Below are 19,734 nucleotides of genomic sequence, written 5' to 3'. Positions count from 1 at the left end.
AAGCATCCCCTTATAAACTACCACTTACGCACTGTTCTAGTCACAGTTTATATAGCCCTTTATGGTATCTGGTTTATATTACAACTTTGATAAGTAGGCAGGACATTCTGTAGTAGTGACAGAGCTGGAATTCACACCTAAAGCATTTGGCTCCAAATCTAGAATTTGCCATTTTAGTACTAAAGAAACTGAGGCTTGATGAAATAAAGTGACTTGGCCAAGGATATAAAGTTACTAACTATATATTAATTTTGCTATCTTTAAGGAACTGATGCTATTCTGAACTTAGAAACATTAGGAAAATGAATCTCAACAGGAAAATGACAAAAATCTCAAAATTCATAGAAAAGATCAGTTATTATTTTGCTTACTTTTGAAGTTAGAATCATATGATACACAAGATTCTTCCATTAATTCTACAAAATCAGAATGTTGGGAGTAGAATCATGTAGGAAAGATCATTTAAGTTTTCCCCGAGATAAAAAACTAAGTTTCTTTAGAGAAAAATTAACTGTACTTAAAAAGTAATACTTGAGTATATTATGATACCACAAGTTTCAATAACCATTTTTACGTTATTCAAAACCAAAACAAGTACATTGCAACTACTGCATTTTGGCAACCACCCCTTTTTTGTTGACAATTGATTGTTAAGTCAATCTTTAACGTCAAACATTATGTGATGTGATTTTAACCAACTTCAGTATAGCTTTATGCTTTGAGAATTGAGATTTGAGAAGGTAGAGGCACATATTAAAAAGTAGTTCAGAATTCAACAAAGGTAAGGTACTCAAAGCTGTAAGTATATATATTCCATACAAATAAATAAAGAATTTAACTGTTTTTTCCCCTAATAGTACAGAAATGGCATTTTGAGTACCAAAGGCAAATTCCAAGGGTTCTCTCAGGAACACTATTATAAAGTTTAAAACATGAAAATAGAGCCACTTGAAAATATATATGACCCATGATTTTAGCAATGCCAGTTCTATTGCTACATTTTGAAACTGTGCTCAAAAGTTTATTTAGGAAAGGAGTTTGGAATTCAAAGATGTATCAACTGTATTTCTGTTTTAGGTAGTATATCTAAATGGAAGAGGGACTGAGTTCAAGAGCATAAGGAATGTACTTACCTATTCTTAAATTCAACATTAAATTTTTGTTATTGTATTTTATTCTCTAAACAACAAAAACAAATGAAGGTTACTGTACTGGGAGTCACACTATGAGAAACTGCTTTAATATAACTTTGGCTGTAATACAAAGAATGGCAGGCAGATATAGGAGGTTATTATAATAAAATTAGATGGGTATGTGTTATAATAGTCTGGGTCAGTACCAAGCTTTATAAAAGTTCAGATGAATGCATCCTACCCTAGAGATTGAGTCAACAGTTATAGAGAAAGTTCTCAAAATTCTAAGTGAAAAGCTAAACCCCTTCCTGCAGAATTCACAGGAAGTTAAAGCATCAAAGAAAAGATGCCCTTGAGGCTGGCCCTTTCAGAAGAATATCAGGAACTCATGAAAATTGTAAGCTGATGCTTCTATAAATGAACACCGACTCACCTGGATCAGCATCACATTTTAGGTCCAATGGATGTACAATAGGGTGGTACTGCTTCTAAACAGAATATAAATCAAACAGACTTAATGTAATCACTGAATACCTCATATAAACATTTTCTTCAGCTAATGAAGGCAAATATACTATTGTCAGTAGTACCATTCTTTTGGGAAGAAAGACATTAGATCCTGAAACCTATAGGGAAGGAAAGGGGGGAAAAAGACAAGACCAAACTAAGCCTGAACTATACCTTTTATAGTACTGCCACCTACTGCATATACTCAGAAATAGCATCAAATTAAAAGTACAAAGATTGAAGGCTGTGTTTAAAGTGCAGAGCAGAGGTTCTCAACCTGTAGGTTGCAACCCCTTTGTAACAATGAAAATACATCCTACATATCAGATATTTACATTACGATTCATAACAGTAGCAAAATTATACTTATGAAGTAGCAACGAAAACAATTTTATGGTTGGGGGTCACCACAACATGAAGAACTGTATTAAAGGGTCGCGGCCTTAGGAGGCATTAGGAAGCCTGAGAACGACTGGTACAGAGAGATCTCCCAGTTATGAATTGACTGTGTTTCAAAAATTTATTTAGGACAAGAGATTGGAATTCAAATTTCATATTTCAGCTTGAATAAGGGCGAGACTCCATCCGTACAAAAAATAAAAAAATTAGTCAGGCATGGTAGCATATGCCTATAGTCCTAATGTGGGGGAAAGGGAAGTTTGAGATTGCAGTGAGGAGCTATAATGACACCGCTGCACTCTACCCCAGGTGACAGAGCCAGACCTTGTCTCAAAAAAATATATAAAAAACCCACAGAAACCCTAAAAAGTGGCTAAAAAGTGCTAAAAAGTGGCTAGACAACACCACACTACAGGCTATATATTCTGTGATACACTGGAAATACAATAGCAGAATCACTAGCACAGAATCCACAATTTAGGTAAAAAGAGAGAGGAAAATATTCCTCTTTACTCTTACCCAAAGCCAGCAGAAACCAAAAGGATTTAAAAGAGAAAAGAAAAAAAAAGTCGTTAGTATCCTTACACCATCCATTTTACATTACTTTTGTTGTTGTTGTTGGAGAAAGAGTCTTGCTCTGTCACCTGGGCTAGAGTGCCATGGCCTCAGCCTACCTCACAGTAATCTCCTGGGCTCAAGCGATCCTTCTGCCTCAGCCTCCTAAGTGGCTGGGACTGCAGATGTATTCCACCACACTCGGCTAATTTTTCTATTTTTAGTGGAGATGAGGGTCTCACTCTTGCCCAGACTGGTCTTGAACTCCTGACCTCAAGTGATCCTTCTGCCTTGGCCTTCTGGAGTGTTAGGACCATCATGCCCAGCCCATTTTGCATCACTTTTTAAACTGCCACAGTGGTACCTCCTAGGCCTGCCACTTTCTTCCTTTTATGCAATATTGCTTACTACTAGAGTTGGGGGAGGAGGGGGGAGTAGCAAGGGTGACACCTGAAAACTAAATACACTGTGAATATTTTTCCTGAAGAAACATTAAAGCTGGGGGTTGGGGGTAAGTGCTGAGAGCAGGGAGTTTGTAGTATGGGAAATTTTTTGAGAACTGTTACAGGAAAAAAATTTTTAATTGTTTTCAATCTTTTATTTTTTTCATAGAATGATGACTAAAATGTTTTAGATAAAGCATTAAGCCTGGCCTTTAGTGCCCTGAAATAATTCCTGAAAGGGAGGTAACTAGAAAATTTTTGTTAAAGCATACTTATTTCAAAAACTACAGGCAAACAGTATGGTATAATCTAAAAGTAACATATAGTAACATTGCCCTCCCTGGAAGGGCAATGCCATCCCCAGCAAACCTCCTCCCTGCACCCAAACAAGGGAAGAGTTAGGTCTTGTGGCCTCCACTTTTTAAATTATTTATTTATTTTCAGTTTTTTCTGACCAGGGCCAGGTTTGAACCCACCACCTCTGGTATATGGGGCCAGCGCCCTACTCCTCTGAGCCACAGGCACCGCCTACCATTTTATTTTTAATCTATTCCAGTTCTAAAAAACCTGAAAAGATGGGCATGTGATATGGTTGGTTATCCATATCTATATAACTATAAAGGAGGAAGCAAGTTTATGGCTCTGTCTATCTAAAAGCTCAGGCTGAAGAAGCTGACTTCCTAGTCCGTGCCCCACATGTCACGACTTTTATAACAAAACAAATTACATGCAAAAAAGCAAATTTCAATATTATAAATGGGTATTCAAATAATCTTCATCATTAATTTAACTAAAGATATAACAAAACATACTAACAGAGATAAAAAATAAAAAGGGTTAAAAGATAAATTTCCTTTTCTATCCTGTCAGTAATTGTCAGTTTTCCATCTCTAATTTCAATTTTAATATCAGCTATATTCAAAACCTAGTATGACTAAAATGGGAAAAAGTCTTACAGGAGACAAACAGTACTAATTAAGGCAAGAAAGAAAAAGATAACGAAATGTCATATATCTTCATGTGGATCTTATACTTTAATTTTATTATTGTGGTAAAATATGCATAACATTTTAAAGACAAATTTTCTTACCAGAATTTCTTGTTTGGCTTTTATGGTTTTGATAACACATTCCAGGATCTTTCTGGGATACTGCTTACGTTTTGTGGCTATATCTAATATGATTTCATCAAACTGATCTTCAAGTACTTTGATGTCAGAATCTATTTCAGGGAAGAAAAAAATATATCTAAAAAGTTTCTTAAAACTCATTGCTTCTATCCTGTATGAAAATGTGACATACACTAAATTTAGAAAACACTAATTAAGGAAACAAAATTAACAAGTTAATGGATGCCTTCACTTTGTGATTAATTAATTTACTTATTGAACAATCAATTACTGAGCATCTATGGGAGACCAGACTTGGACCAGAGAAATATAAACATGAGCACAACATAATCTCCACTCTTTAAGTGTTCATAGTTCACCAGAAGAAAAAGATAACTGCAAGGCAACCTGATAAATGCAATAGAGGAATGAACACAACGTTATCAGGACACAGAACAATGAAACACTTTGCCTGAGAACACTTCCAAAAACAATGAAGAATATCTGAACCCGAATATAAGTGTAACTCCAATAGATACAAAATGGTAGGAAAGAAAATAATAGGGAGAAGCAGTTTAGGCAGAAGAAACAATATGTGGAATCATGAAATCTTTGAGGAACAGAGAAAAGTTCTAAATGGCAGCAGAATAAGGTAAAGAAAAGAAGATAAGCAGATATTAATATAAAAACTAGGTTTTTCTTTTTTTTTTTTTTGAGACAGAGCCTCAAGCTGTTGCCCTGGGTAGAGGGCCATGGCATCACAGCTCACAGCAACCTCAAACTCTTGGGCTAAAGCGATTCTCTTGCCTCTGCCTCCCGAGTAGCTGGGACTACAGGTGCCCGCCACAACGCCCAGCTATTTTTTGGTTGCAGCCATCATTGTTGTTTGGCTGGCCCAGGCTGGATTCGAACCCGCCAGCTCAGGTGTATGTGGCTGGCGGCCTTAGCCACTTGAGCCACAGGCGCCGAGCCAAAACTAGGTTTTTCTTTTTGAGACAAAGTCTCACTTTGTCGCCCTTGGTAGAGTGCCTTGGTATCCTAGCTCACAGCAACCACAACTATTGGGCTCAAGTGATCCTCTTGCCTCAGCCTCCTAAGTAGCTGGGACTGCAGGCAACTGCCACAACACTGGGCTATATTTTTAGAGATGAGGTTTCACTCTCGCTCATGCTGCCTTGAACTCCTGAGCTCAGGCAGTCCACCCACCTTGGCCTCCCAGAGGACTAGGATTTCAGGCGTGAACCAACACACCTGGCCAGAACTTGACTTTTTTTATTCCAGACACTGTCACCTGGGATAGAGTGTAGAGGTGTTATCATTGCTCAATGCAATGTCAAACTTCCGGGCTCAAGCAATCTTCCTGCCTCAGTCTCCCAAACAGCTGAGAATACAGAAGCATACCACCATGTCTAGGTAATTTTTCTATTATTTCTAGAAGACAAGGTCTTACTCTTGCACAGGCTAGTCTCAAACTACTGGCCTCAAGCTATCCTCCTTCCTTGGCCTCCTAAAGTGCTAGGATCATAGGCATGAGCTACAATACCTAGCTGGGTATTTAATATCAGGGATGCTAACAAGTTTTTATTTTATTAGGTGCTAAACCAAAGCAGTGACAGTAGCAGTGAGTGGAGTAGCTAGATCTGAAATAGGACTCAACGGGATAGATGGCAAAAACAAAACAAAAGATAGGCTGCCTTCAGGATTTCTTTCACTTAGCTAAATCTATTTTAGATTTAGGATTTCCTAAATCCTTGGCTTGACTACTCTACATCGTATGTATTCTACTATATGGAAGTCTATGATAGAAATGGATCTATTTATTTTATTAGCAGAAACTTTGTATGAAGTATACACATTATACATACACATATTTTATAAGTGCAGTAGCATGATCAGAGCTCCTTAAGCTGTTTTTATAAGTGCAGCAACATGATCACAGTAACCTTAAATTCCTAGACTCAAGTGATCCTCCTGCCTCAGCCTACCAACTAGCTGGAACTACAGATGTGTGCCACCACATCTGGCTAATTTCTAGTGTTTTTGTAGAGGTGGGGAGGGGTCTATTTTGCCTGGGCTAATCCTCCTGGCCTCAAGCAATCCTCCCACCTCCCAAAGTGCTGTGATTAAAGGCATATTGTAACTGGTGATATTTTAAAAACATTTGAGAAACTGCTGATACATATCAGCATATACACACATATCAAGTAAAGATTAATGAAGTATATTCAGGAGGTATGGTACTTCATTCATGTAACAAATATTCAACGAATCCAAGTAAATTGCTTCTTTGAGCATACTACATATAATTAATAAGAGACATTTTTTACTTTGAATACTCATTTAAATAAGCAACACCCTATAAATTCTTTTTTTTTTAAGAGACGCCTGGCTATTTTTTTGTTGCAGTTTGGCCAGGGCCAGGTTTGAACCTGCCACCCTCAGTATATGGGGCCAGCGCCCTACACACTGAGCCACAGGCACTGCCCAACACCCTATAAATTTTACTTTATCCATTAAAAGTTAAATAAGTAGCCTCAAAAGAATAATATACTATTTCACAACCAGTTGAAAAAAACTCTCCTAACTGATCATTTTTTTTTGGTAGGGAGAAAAATGATTCCTCAGCGCCATTTAATGATAAAGTCACAAAATTGCAATATATACAAAAATTTGAATAGGAATGAATTACTCATAAATTTAACCAATATTTCACAGGTGCCAACAATGTGACAAGCTAAGAGTTGAGAACACGGTGATGAGAAAAACAGATATAGCACCTTCTCTCAAGAAACTCACACTTAGGCAGCGCCTGTGGCTCAGTGAGTAGGGCGCTGGCCCCATATACTGAGGGTGGCAGGTTCAAACCTGGCCCTGGCCAAACTGCAACAAAAAATAGCCAGGCATTATGGCAGGCACCTGTAGTCCCAGCTACTTGAGAGGCTGAGGGAAGAGAATCGCCTAAGCCCAAAAGCTGGAGGTTGCTGTGAGCTGTGATGGCATAGCACTCTACCAAGGGCAACAAAGTGATACTCTGTCTCTAAAAAAAAAAAAAAAAGAAAGAAAAGAAAAGAAACTTACACTTTAAATCTTACATTTGCCTCCTGGAGTCAAGTTCTTTCAGGGTAGTCACAGGGCAGAAGAGGACGAGGTTTGTCTCACTTTTATATGCATTCATTCATTGTCTCGTTGGCTCACTCATTTACACAATGACTTCACATACCAGGCCCTTGAAAATCTCAGTTAACAAAACACAAAAACCTTTGCCCTTGTGAAGCTTACTTATTGGTTCTATGTATTAGATCAGAAATAAATCCTGGCTCGGCGCCCGTAGCTCAGTGGTTAGGGCGCCAGCCACATACACCAGGGCTGGTGGGTTCAAATCCTGTGTGGGCCTACTAAACAACATTGACAACTACAACAAAAAAATAGCCAGGCGTTGTGGCAGGCACCTGTAGTCTCAGCTCCTCAGGAGGCTGAGGCAAGACAATCACTTAAGTCCAAGAGTGTGAGGTTGCTGTGAGCTGAGATGACACAGCACTCTACCAAGTGCAACAGCCTAAGACTCTGTCTCAAAAAAAAAAAAAAAACTCTTCACTGGTTTCCCATTTCCTACAGGATATTCTTCAAGGTTGTTCACAATCTGGTCTCAACTTAGCTTTCTGACTGCATCTACCGTTAGTTCTCACAATTCACTTTTGATATCATTCCTTTGTGCCTTTGCACATGCTGCTTTGTTTCAAATCTCCTTCCTAACTCCTGTTTAGCATACTTTCATTTATTAAATGCATTTAGTTTTAGTCTTCTCCCACCTTCCAAAGAGTACCTGTCTTTGCCCATTTCCTTCCCATGAACAATGAGTTCTTAAATGGTAAAGACCAGGTCTTTTCATCTTTTTCCCAGCATTTGGCATAGGGCCTGGCATTTAATAGTACCCATGGAAGAAGACAAACGTATAGTACTTTCTACTACCTCCCCCCATCATAAGCAAAAAGGGACAAAGGACATTTTCCCCAGAATATTAATCTATTAAATAATACATTTCTTAATTCATAAATTGATCAGTCATAGGTATAGACAGCCCATGACCAACAGCAATTCCGTCAGATAAAGACAGTAAAAAGCTGTACAGCTGAAAGTACTCCTAGGTGATGCTGATATACTCCTCCCCTACTAATTGGCAATTACTCTGCTGACATTTGACAAACCTGATGTTATTGCTTTAATATGTAAACTAATGAGAATTTTGATGACGTCAGAAAGACAACTACAATAATCCCAAGGACTGGACAGTGAAGTATTTGGGGCAAAATATTATTTAATGTTGAGAATAAAAATTATAACCAGAGAGTTTGTTGGAATCAACTCAAAGATATAACTGGAAAATCTGAAACTTCAAGCAGTGACATCAAGCTATACTGGTCAGATCCAAGTAACATCACCAGGGTAACAGACAAGCTATCTGGCCCTCCTGTCACAGTAACCCTTCTCTGGACATTGCTGAATGTGAATAGGGGAATTCTGCTTTCCTTCCCACAATGACCATTTCCTTTCCACAAAAGTTTACCATTTCTATTCTGACTATTCCCTTTCTAATAAAACCCTGATTTCTTTATATGTCAACACCATTAGTTAGGGCACAATTAAATCTGCTTTGGACAAAGAAAATGTTCTTGTCTTTTTAAGGTAGCTTCTACAAATTTGTAACTTCATCCTTTACGTAGTACAAATTAACTTCACACTTAATTTTTTTTTTTTTTGAGACAGAGTCTCACTTTGTCACCCTCGGTAGAATGCCATGGTGTCATAGCTCACAGCAATCTCAAACTCTTGTACTCAAGTGATCCTCTTGCCTCAGCCTCCCAAGTAGTTGGGACTACAGGCCCCAGCCACAACACCCAGCTATTTTTAGAGACAGCATCTTGCTCTTGCTCTGACTGGTCTCTTAACTCCTGAGCTTAGACAATCAACATGCCTTGGCCTCTCAGAGTACTAGGATTACAGGTGTGAGCCACCACATGGGGCCTTAATATATTTCATTTACATTAAACATAGTATAGTTTAACCTCACGTTTCTTTTTTTTTTTGCAGTTTTTGGCCAGGGCCAGGTTTGAACGAGCCACCTCCAGTATATGGGGTCAGCGCCCTACTCCTTTGAGCCACAGATGCCGCCCTAACCTCACACTTCTAAAGGTATTTCACTCTCCACTCTAAAGACTTACAAAAATACAGCACTCTACCCAGGGCAACAGCTTGAGGCTCTGTCCCAAAAAAGAAAAAAAAAATTCCGGATAGCATATATGACGGATTAAAGTACCTAATGTTTTGCCTCAGAGTAAGACTTCAACAGTCCTCTATAATAGTTTCCACTTTTTATTCCTCTAGAAAAAAAAAAATCTTTTTAAAAGTAGACACTGAACACAAGGATTAAAAAAAAGCATTCAAAACAAACATTAGCTGCAAAAACCCCAGAAATTAATGGACATAAGGAAAAGTCACATACCCATAAAACAATTATCTGAAGCTTCCTGCCATGCTTTCCCGCTAATGCTGACATTTTCTTGCACAGCTGATTCAAAAGTCTGCAATAAAGTCACAGTACTCAAGTCACTAAAAATAATTTTAAAAGAAATTCAAACATTTTGGCAAAACAACAATTTCAAATTTGTTGCAGAAGATAAAAGTAGCAGACTAGCTCGTTATTTATTCTTTTTTTTTTTTGAGACAGCGTCTCATTATGTTGACCTTGGTAGAGTGCCATTAAGTCACAGCTCACAGCAACCTCAAACTCTTGGGCTTACGTGATTCTCTTGCCTCAGTCTCCCAAGTAGCTGGAACACAATGGGCAGCTAATTTTTTTTTTTTTTTTGTAGAGACAGAGTCTCACTGTACCGCCCTCGGGTAGAGTGCCGTGGCGTCACACGGCTCACAGCAACCTCTTAACTCTTGGGCTTACGCGATTCTCTTGCCTCAGCCTCCCGAGCAGCTGGGACTACAGGCGCCCGCCACAACGCCCGGCTATTTTTTGGTTGCAGTTTGGCCGGGGCTGGGTTTGAACCCGCCACCCTCGGCATATGGGGCTGGCGCCCTACTCGCTGAGCCACAGGCGCCGCCCATGGGCAGCTAATTTTTTGTTGAAGTTATTGTTTAGGAAGCCCTGACTGGGCTCAAACCCGCCAGCCTCGGTGTATGTGACCGGTGCCATAACCACTGTGCTATGGGCACCGAGCCTTCTTCCTTTTTTTGAGACAAGAGTCCCATTTTGAAACTCTCAGTAGAGTGCTGTAGCATCAGAGCTCACAGCAACCTCAAACTCTTAGGCTCAAGTGATTCTCTTGCATCAGCCTGCCAAGTAACTGGGACTACAGGCATCCACCACAATGCCTGGCTATTTTTTTTTAGAGACGGGGGGTCTCTTGCTCAGGCTGGTCTTGAACTCCTGAGCTCAGGCAATCTACTTGCTTCAGTCTCCCAGAGTGTTAGCATTATACACACACACACACACACATACATATATATATATATATTCCCCCCAACACACCCACAAAAAAGGTCTCTGTCTGTCGCCAGGGCTAGAGTGTAGTTGGATTGTCTTAGCTCACAATAAGTTCAAACTCCTGGGCTCAAGCAATCCTCCTGCCTCAGCCTTCCTAGAGGCTGGAACTGCAGGAGTGTGCCATCATGCTCAGCTGACTTTTTTTTCCGGAGACAGTGTTATATTCTTGCTCAACCTGTTCACAAACTCTTAACCTCAAGCAATTCTCCCACCTAAGCTTCCCAAAATGTTACGATCATGGCAGTGAGCCATGGCACCAGCTGTATTTATTCCTTTCAATGATTCCTGTTTCACTGATTCTACCTACATTTTAGTTCTCATAGCCATTACACTACTCATGAGAAAATCTATGTAATAGATGCAAAATTTTAGAATATTCTTATAAACCAAAAAAAAGTACTTCTTCAATGAATGAAAAGATAAAACCAACAAATTTAGTGTTAGTTGAATCTCAGGGGTATAAGTACTGTACATGATGCTGAATATTAACAAGAGGGAAAATATACATGTTTAAAAGAAAGTAAAACTAATTTCTATTTTGTATAAGATTATATTTTTGAGAGATGTACAATGACATAGGGATGAAATGACATGAGATCTGAGATTTGCTTTAAAATAGCAAGTATTACAAAATTTTGACAACTGTTGAATTTGATGATGGTATACTACACGTGTATACTGTAATAATCTATTTTTTGTAAGGTTGGAAATGTTTGTAATATATTTTACAAAATTAAGGATTGCTTCAGCACCTGTGGCTCAAGTGGCTAAGGTGCCAGCCACACACACCTGAGCTGGTGGGTTAGAATCCAGCCCGGGCCCGCCAAACAACAATGACAGCTGCAACCAAAAAATAGCCGGGTGTTGTGGCGGGCGCCTGTAGTCCCAGCTACTTGGGAGGTGGAGGCAGGAAAATCGCTTGAGCCCAGGAATTGGAGGTTGCTGTGAGCTATGATGCCACAGCACTCTACCCAAGGTGACAGCTTAAGACTCTGTCTCAAAAAAAAAAAAAAAAAAATTAAGGATTATGGCTGAGCACCTGTAGCTCAGTGAGTAAGGCACCAGCCACATACATCGAGGCTGGCAGGTTTGAGCCCAGCCCAGGCCTAGTAAACAATAATGACAACTCCAACCAAAAAACAGCCAGGCATTGTGGAGGTCACCTGTAGTCCCAGATACTTGGGAGGCTGAAGCAAGAGAATCCACTTAAGCCCAAAGAGTTTGAGGTTGCTGTGAGCTGTAATGCCATGGCACTCTCCCAAGGGCAACATAGTGAGACTCTATCTCAAAAAAGAAAGAAAAACTTAAGGATTAAAAAAATTTAGCAGTGGGCAGCACCTGTGGCTCAAAGGCAGGGCGCCAGTCCCATATGCCAGAGGTGGCGGGTTCAAACCCAGCCCTGGACAAAAACCGCAAAAAAAAAAAAAAAAAAAAAAATTTAGCCGTGTCTCAGTGCCTATAGCTTAAGTGGCTATGGCGCCAGCCACAGACACCAAAACTGGTGGGTTCGAATCTGACCTGGGCCTGCCAAACAATGACAACTACAACCAAAAAATAGCCAGGCGTTGTGGCAGGTATCTGCAGTCCCAGCTATTCGGGTGGCTGAGGCAAGAGAATCACTTTAGCCCAGGAGTTGGAGGTTGCTGTGAGCTGTGATGCTACAGCACTCTACCCAGGGCGATAGCTTGAGGCTCTGTCGCAAAAAAAAAAAAAAAAAAATTTGGCAGTACCATTAAATTTTTATTTTTTCATTTTATTGTTTTGTTGTTGTTGTCGTCATTGTTATTTCACACGTCCACACCAGGTCCCAACTCCACCCCCACTCCCCATGTATGTAGCTGGCGCTCTTACCACTGAGCTACGGGCACGGAGCCAGTACCATTAAATTTTTAAATATACACCCCTTATTACCCAACAATTTCACATACATAATAGCAATGTATCCTAAAGGACAATTCTCATAAAAATATAAAGAGAACATACTAGGAATGTTCATTTCAACCCTGTTTGAAATAATCGAAATCCTAAATTCAAAATTAGGAGAACCGTTAAATAAACAATATGCTCATTCCACTCATTACTTAAAAAGAATAAAGATTATCTCTACATAACACTGACACGTAATAGGCAAAAATATATGAAGGGAGGAAGGAAAGAAGGTAGGAGATCAAGGGATAGGGGAAGAAGAATTCAAAGAAGACTTATGCTTTATACTCGTTTGAATTTTTTAAAATGAGCATATTATTTTGTAACATTTGTATAATTTAAAATAAGCATAAGCCAAATGACAGATAAGTACATAGTCTATACTTTAAAGATTTTATAAAGTGAATTGTTTACCTAATGTATGGACTTTCAAGGCTTATCTGAGAACACAAATTGTCTTTGTAATATTCATTGCAGAGTTGTACCAATACTATTTTTAAAGAATATATGTCACTATTACCATGCAGTTTTAAAGAGATACATCCACATAAAGCATCTGCCTTACTTAAAATACACAAGTGAATTTCCTTGGTAGTTTAAATCCTCAAACCTTTACCTTTTCATTTACTTTATTGTCCCATTAAATAGGATACAGTAGGTTAAGCCAAACTCCTTTTTCTATATGGTAACTAAGTGTTTAAGTACCTTAGCATTCTGTACAATCAGACAAATTCTAAGATCATTATAGCAACAAAAGTCTCCCCAAAAAACACCTAAAAATTTCCTGAGATATGTCTCTATTCTTGCCTTGCTTGCAAGGAGGAAATGACATAAAAGCTACTGTATAGAAAACCAGAATGTATATCCTGTCATTCATAAAGAGAAGGGGAAAAAAACTAGAATACAAAATCACAGCCCATGGAGTGTTTCTTCCTTCTTCTTCTACTTAACCTTTATTTCTAGTGTTTGCACTGTGGGTCATTTATGCTCACAAATGTGCTGCATTATAAGCTTTTAAATTACTCTTTCTACATATAAATAATGTGCTTCCTTATAACAGGCACCAATCCCTCTATTTCCTGTGCTCCCCCCAAATTACCATCTTCAGGCCTTTGCAAAATATTATAGAAAGGAAGGGGAAATGTGTTAGAAAGGCCACTGTGTGATCTTAATAGTGAAGTTTAGAGCCAACAATGCTTTCTTTTATCTATTTAGACTTGTAAGGAAAAAAATGTTAATTTTTTTAATGTTATTTTCAAGATGTCCTAAAACAGGCAAAAGGAAAGACCAAAAGTTGGTTAGATGAAGGACTGATTTCAGGATTACCTTTCTGGAAAATTCTTCATACAGTCTAGGCCTGCACTGTGTTATACATAGGGAACCACTTTGGTCATCGAGTACTTAAGGTGTGGCTAGTTTGAAAGATGGAGATACAAGACAACGGATTTTAAAAGCTAAGTATGGGGATGGCGCCTGTGGCTCAGTCGGTAAGGCGCCGGCCCCATATACCGAGGGTGGCAGGTTCAAACCCGGCCCCGGCCAAATAGCCGGCCGTTGTGGCAGGCGCCTGTGGTCCCAGTTACTCGGGAGGCTGAGGCAAGAGAATCGCTTAAGCCCAGGAGTTGGAGGTTGCTGTGAGCTGTGTGAGGCCACGGCACTCTACCCAGGGCCATAAAGTGAGACTCTGTCTCTACAAAAAAAAAGCTAAGTATGAACAAAAGAATGTAAAAGCTAAGTATGAACAAAAGAATGTAAAATATTCGTGTGTGTTGGGTGGCGCCTGTGGCTCAGTCGGTAAGGCGCCGGCCCCATATACCAAGGGTGGCGGGTTCAAACCTGGCCCCGGCTGAACTGCAACCAAAAAAATAGCCGGGCGTTGTGGCGGGTGCCTATAGTCCCAGCTGCTCGGGAGACCGAAGCAAGAGAATCGCTTAAGCCCAGGAGTTGGAGGTTGCTGTGAGCTGTGTGATGCCACGGCATTCTACCCAGGGCCATAAAGTGAGACTCTATCTCTACGAGAAGAAAAAAAAAAAAAAAAAATATTCGTGTGTGTTATATGTCAAAATATTTCGGATTGAGTTAAATATTTCAATTAATTTCACCTGTTTCTTACTTTTAATTTGAAATTCCATAAATTATGTAAGGTAACTTAAATTTTAAACTTGCCTCATATTTTCACTGGACAGCGCTGGTCTAAGTAACTAATAAAACCCAGCCGACAAGCAATATCTACTTTGTTCTCCCCTCGCGTCTTTCTTAACTCTGCCAAAGACTCTGGCGTAGGGTCTTTTTGACTCGAGTAGGGCAAGAAGGTAATAAATTAAAAAGTGGCTAAATGGGCTCGTACCCACTGGGCATCTCGCACCGCCAGCTCCCGAATCTCCTCCGGCAGAGCGTCCCCAAGCTTTTGCACAAAGCAGCTACACAGTTGCAGCATTTCCGTCACAGCTCGCTTCGAGGTGCAGCGCACACGAAAGTCCTCTCGGGGGGTGGAAGAGACGAGGGCCTGGCTGTCTGTCCCGACTACTGCCTCTTTGTCACAAGGTGGGTCCAGAACCACAAACTCAGGAGCCCCCGCCATTTTTCCACTTTGAACTGTGCGCAGGGGACTCTGGGAGCGGAAAAGCAGGCTCCCACTGGTGTAAGACGCACATGTCCGGCCGGAAACTCAGACCACGCAGCTGCAACGTTCCGACTCTGGCTCGACTGGCGCTTGTAGAGTGAAGGCGATGGGCACCGTGGGCGCAGGGCTGGTGGACTGTCATTGTCACCTCTCCGAACCGGCCTTTGACCACGTATGTGAGGACAGTGCGGGGTGTGGGACCGGGGGAAAGCGTCCTTTCCCCTCACGTTATCGTAGCTGCCCTTCCTTATAACGAAGCCCCATATCCTCTTTAGGACCTTGTCTGTGGTCATGTGACCTGCTCCTGATTTCCTATTTAACCTCAGGTATACCGATTTTTTTTCCAGATTCAAGAGCAGTGCTTCTTTATCTCCACAAGGCTTTTGTTTGCAGTTCTTGGTTTCTGGAATCCTTCTCCCTACCTCCCCTTGCCCGGGCTATTTTTCCCACCGGCCTCTCATCTTCTAGCTACTGGCAGGCCATTTTTCCCAAAGAAGTGGTATGCAAAAGGCGTTCTAGTGGGAAGGCGGCGCCTGTGGCTCAGTGAATAGGGCGCCGGCCCCATATACCGAGGGTGGCGTGTTCAAAGCCGGCCCCGGCCAAACTACAACAAAATAGCCGGGCGGGGTGGTGCCTGTGGCTCAAAAGGAGTAGAGTACTAGCCCCATATGCCGGAGGTGGTGGGTTCAAACCCAGCCCCGGCCAAAAAGTGCAAAAAAAAAAAAAAGCCAGGCGTTGTGCAGGCGCCTGTAGTCCCAGCTACTCGGGAGGCTGAGGCAAGAGAATCGCCTAAGCCCAAGAGCTGGAGGCAAGAGAATCGCCTAAGCCCAATGAGCTGTGATGGTACAGCACTCTACCGAGGGCGACAAAGTGAGACTGTCTCTAAAACACACATACACACACACACAATCAGTTAAAAAGTGTTTTATACTCTACGTTAGAAACTAGAGTCTGAAAATAGAGAAGGAAAGGTGGGAGTCTATTTCCGAGGGACAAACCTCTCAGGAGGTGACACTAAGTCTGAGAAGACAAGGAGCCGCCCAAGCAAAAAAGAGGGTGAGTGTTTAGTGGTAAGGAAAGCAGACAGGTTGCAGGTCCACCCTACAGGATGAAATTTGCCAAAAAAGCTAGATGGTGCCTGATGAGCTAGAAAGAGAGGCATGAAATAAGACTGGGGATAGATGTAGGTCAATAAGGAGTTTGGATTACATTGGAAGCACAATGGGAATCCATTTTTATTTTATTTATTTTTATTTTTTTGAGATAGAGCCTCAAGCTGTCGCCCTAGGTAGAGTGCTGTGGCATCACAGCTCACAGCAACCTCGAATTCCTGGGCTCAAGCGATTCTGGTGCCTCCACCTCCCAAGTAGCTGGGACCACAGGTGCCCGCCACAACGCTGGCTATTTTTTGGTTGCAGCCATCATTATTGATTGGCGGCCCGGGCTGGATTTGAACCCGCCAGTTCAGGTGTATGTGGCTGGTGCCCTAGCCACTTGAGCCACAGGCCCCGAGCCTATTTTTATTTTTTTTTTAAAGACAGAGTGACAGGCTCGGCACCTGTAGCTCAGCGGCTAGGGTTAGGACTATAGCTACATTTACTGGAGCTGGTGGGTTCGAATCCAGCCTAGGCCTGCCAAACAACAATGACAACTTATAACCAAAAAATAGCCGGGCATTGTGGCGGGCGCCTGTAGGCCCAGCTACTTGGGAGGCCGGGGGAAGAGAATTGCTTAAGCCCAAGAGTTTGAGGTTGCTTGTGAGCTGTGACGCCACGGCATTCCACCGAGGGCGACAGCTTGAGACTCTTGTCAATAAATAAATAAAGAGTGACAAAATCCTATAGCCATTTTAAGACCATTTTGCTGCCATGTGGCAAATGAAATGCAGCAGAAGCTAAAAGACCAATTAGGAGTCTTTGGTTGGTTGTTGGTACTATGATGGTAGCGGGGAAGTTTGAGAGATGCAGATGGATTCGAGGTATATTTTAGAGATAGAATTCCCAGTACATGCTGAAAAATTGGATGCAGAGAACAAGGGAAGGGAAGATACAGAGGATGGCTCAGATTATTAGCTTGTGCTGTAGGGAAGACTGTAGTGGTGTTTACTGAGACAGGAGAAGACCAAGTTTGCAGAATGGGAGGTAGACAGAAGGAATAAATGTGTGGGGAACAAAGATTTATGTTGGGATATATGGGGAAGTCTAATCTTATCCAAGTGGAAATGTCACATAGTGTTTTACATGTGAATCATGGCTTCCAGGAGAGACTTATAAACTGGAGATAAAAAATTGGGAACCAGCAGTATTTAAAACTGTGAAAGCAGATGAGGTCACTTAAGGCAAGTAAAGAAAGAGTACAGCATCCTGAAGTCAGAAAAAGAAGAGAAAGCCAGTCAAGGATACTCAAAAGTAGCTGCCAGTGAGGTTGGTGATGCAGAAGCCAAGAGGGGAAAATATTTCAAGGGAAGAGTAGACAAATGAGGGGTTACGAATACTACTGAAGAGCAGAATAAGAGAAGGATGGAGAAATGTCCTTTATATTTGACAATTGAGGTGTCTGTTTTAGTAGAGTGGGAGGAGAAGCTAGACTTCCCCGAGAGTAAGAGTAAACAGGAGATAGATCAGTGTAGGTTCTTTGCTTTCCACCACCCTGTTCCTTGCTATCATTATCATTCTTTATGGTGCCTCAACTGCATGGATGTACACATCCAAAGGCATTACTTATTTATCTAAAATAATTTGTGCTTATTTTAGGATCTGGATGATGTGTTGGAGAAAGCCAAGAAGGTAAGTCAATATCGATATTTGTTACTAGTATACTGGTCTTTAAGAACAACGAGGGAAGAAAAGAAAATATGTCATGCCCTTTTATTTTTCCTACTAAATTTTAAGCTAAAACATCTTGAAATGTAGATATACTGTGTTGATGTCATTTCAGTCATTAATAGAAGCATTTGATAAGTTTTTAGTATGTGCCAGTCACTAAGCTGAGCTCTTTTTGAACTTTATCTCATTTAATATTTCACAACCTTGTGAGGAAGTTATTATTTTATAGCCAACCATTTCCCATTTTATAGATGAAGAAAGTAAGGCCTAGAGATGAGTAAGTAGTCCAAAGACACATGGTAGTAAAATGATAGAAACAAGTTTGTCTGAATTCAAAACATATTCCCACAGCCATCATGCTTCCAGCACTGTGGAACAGATCAGTCTATCTTTCAGTTTTTTAATTTATATTATTTGGGAGATCAGGATTTCTTATAAAAGTTTTCTGAAAATTTTGATTTGTTTGGGGAAAGATTATTATTTGGGGAAATATTTATGAAATTCATTATAACTAGCATTTTGTGGTCCACAAAGTGATAGAACCAGAAGTGGTTGCCAGTACATTTTTATATACAGCCAATTTAACTGTGGCAACTTAATTCGGAGCATGTGCTTTGGAGTAAATAACCCTGGGCAAGTTATTTCACTCCATCCAAAACTCTGTCTCCTGATTTACACAGTGGATTGCAGCAATGTCTATCTCACAGGTTTGTGTAGATTAAATGAAGAAACATTTATAGTCAAAGAACATAGGGCCTGAAAGGCAGTAAAGTTCACAATGGTAGCTATTATGATTATATTGAGGGAGCTTGAGTGAACAAGCATAACTAGAATGCACAGAAAACTTTAATTTTATGTGATTTATATTAAATATGTGTATCGTTTGGGACTCTAACTATTCTATTCTTTTTTTTTTTTTTCAGGCCAATGTTGTGGCCCTCCTGGCAGTTGCTGAACATTCAGGAGAATTTGAAAAGATTATGCAACTTTCAGAGAGGTGCTACTTCTAATTAAGATTTTTAAAAGTTATTAATAAGGGCATAGTTAATGATACTCAATTTATAATATCAAAGATGTATTTTTAAAGGGAATGAGTAGGAAAAGCATTTTACCATAGCCCTTCAAAGAGGTTTTTTCCTACTTGTTTTTTAAAGTAACATTGTAGTCTTCTACTCTGCTATTCCTATTTTTATAATTATTTCTACATTTTCAGGTATAGAGGGTTTGTCCTGCCGTGCCTGGGTGTTCACCCAGTTCAAGAACTTTCATCAGGAGACCAAAGAAGTGTCACATTAAAGGTAATAGTTATATAAAACAAGAGCCATAAAAAATAATGTCTTTTATTTTTATTTTTTGAGACAGAATATTACTTTGTCACTGTTGATAGAGTGCCATGGTGTCACAGTTCACAGCAACTCTTGGGGCTCAAGTGATTCTCTTGCCTCAGCCTCCTGAATAGCTGGGATTACAGGTGCCTGCCACAACACCCAGCTATTTTTAGAGACAATGTCTGTCTCTTGTTCATGCTGGTGTCAAACTCCTGAGCTCAAGCAAACCACCTTGGTCTCCCAGAGTGCTAGGATTATAGGCATGAGCCAAATAATGGCCTTTCTCTAATTTATATTCTAAAGAAATAGTTCAAAAGAAGTAAACACAACTTTC

The 19,734-nt window shown here is 40.3% G+C and overlaps 2 protein-coding genes across 3 annotated transcripts in view; one reads left to right on the top strand and one right to left on the bottom strand.

Annotated features, from left to right (window-relative positions):
* Positions 1–15,235, bottom strand: part of NSL1 (NSL1 component of MIS12 kinetochore complex) — a 53,801-nt gene extending 38,566 nt beyond the window's left edge. The window contains exons 1-4 of the mRNA XM_053607451.1: positions 14,972–15,235; positions 9,646–9,724; positions 4,128–4,258; positions 1,567–1,621 (exon numbers count right to left, since the gene is read on the bottom strand). Coding sequence (XP_053463426.1) covers positions 1,567–1,621; positions 4,128–4,258; positions 9,646–9,724; positions 14,972–15,205 — 499 coding nt within the window. The 5' untranslated portion in view covers positions 15,206–15,235. The remainder of the gene's footprint in view (positions 1–1,566; positions 1,622–4,127; positions 4,259–9,645; positions 9,725–14,971) is intronic.
* A 79-nt stretch (positions 15,236–15,314) lies between these two features.
* Positions 15,315–19,734, top strand: part of TATDN3 (TatD DNase domain containing 3) — a 29,759-nt gene continuing 25,339 nt past the window's right edge. For both annotated transcript variants that reach the window (XM_053607324.1, XM_053607323.1), the window contains exons 1-4: positions 15,315–15,419; positions 18,001–18,033; positions 18,996–19,069; positions 19,286–19,370. In XM_053607324.1, coding sequence (XP_053463299.1) covers positions 15,354–15,419; positions 18,001–18,033; positions 18,996–19,069; positions 19,286–19,370 — 258 coding nt within the window. In that variant the 5' untranslated portion in view covers positions 15,315–15,353. The remainder of the gene's footprint in view (positions 15,420–18,000; positions 18,034–18,995; positions 19,070–19,285; positions 19,371–19,734) is intronic.

The sequence above is a fragment of the Nycticebus coucang genome, chromosome 10 (genome assembly GCF_027406575.1).
Source record: "Nycticebus coucang isolate mNycCou1 chromosome 10, mNycCou1.pri, whole genome shotgun sequence".
Taxonomy (NCBI): domain Eukaryota; kingdom Metazoa; phylum Chordata; class Mammalia; order Primates; family Lorisidae; genus Nycticebus; species Nycticebus coucang.
Note: the sequence above shows the minus strand (reverse complement) of the source record. Positions and strands in the feature narration are given on the sequence as shown.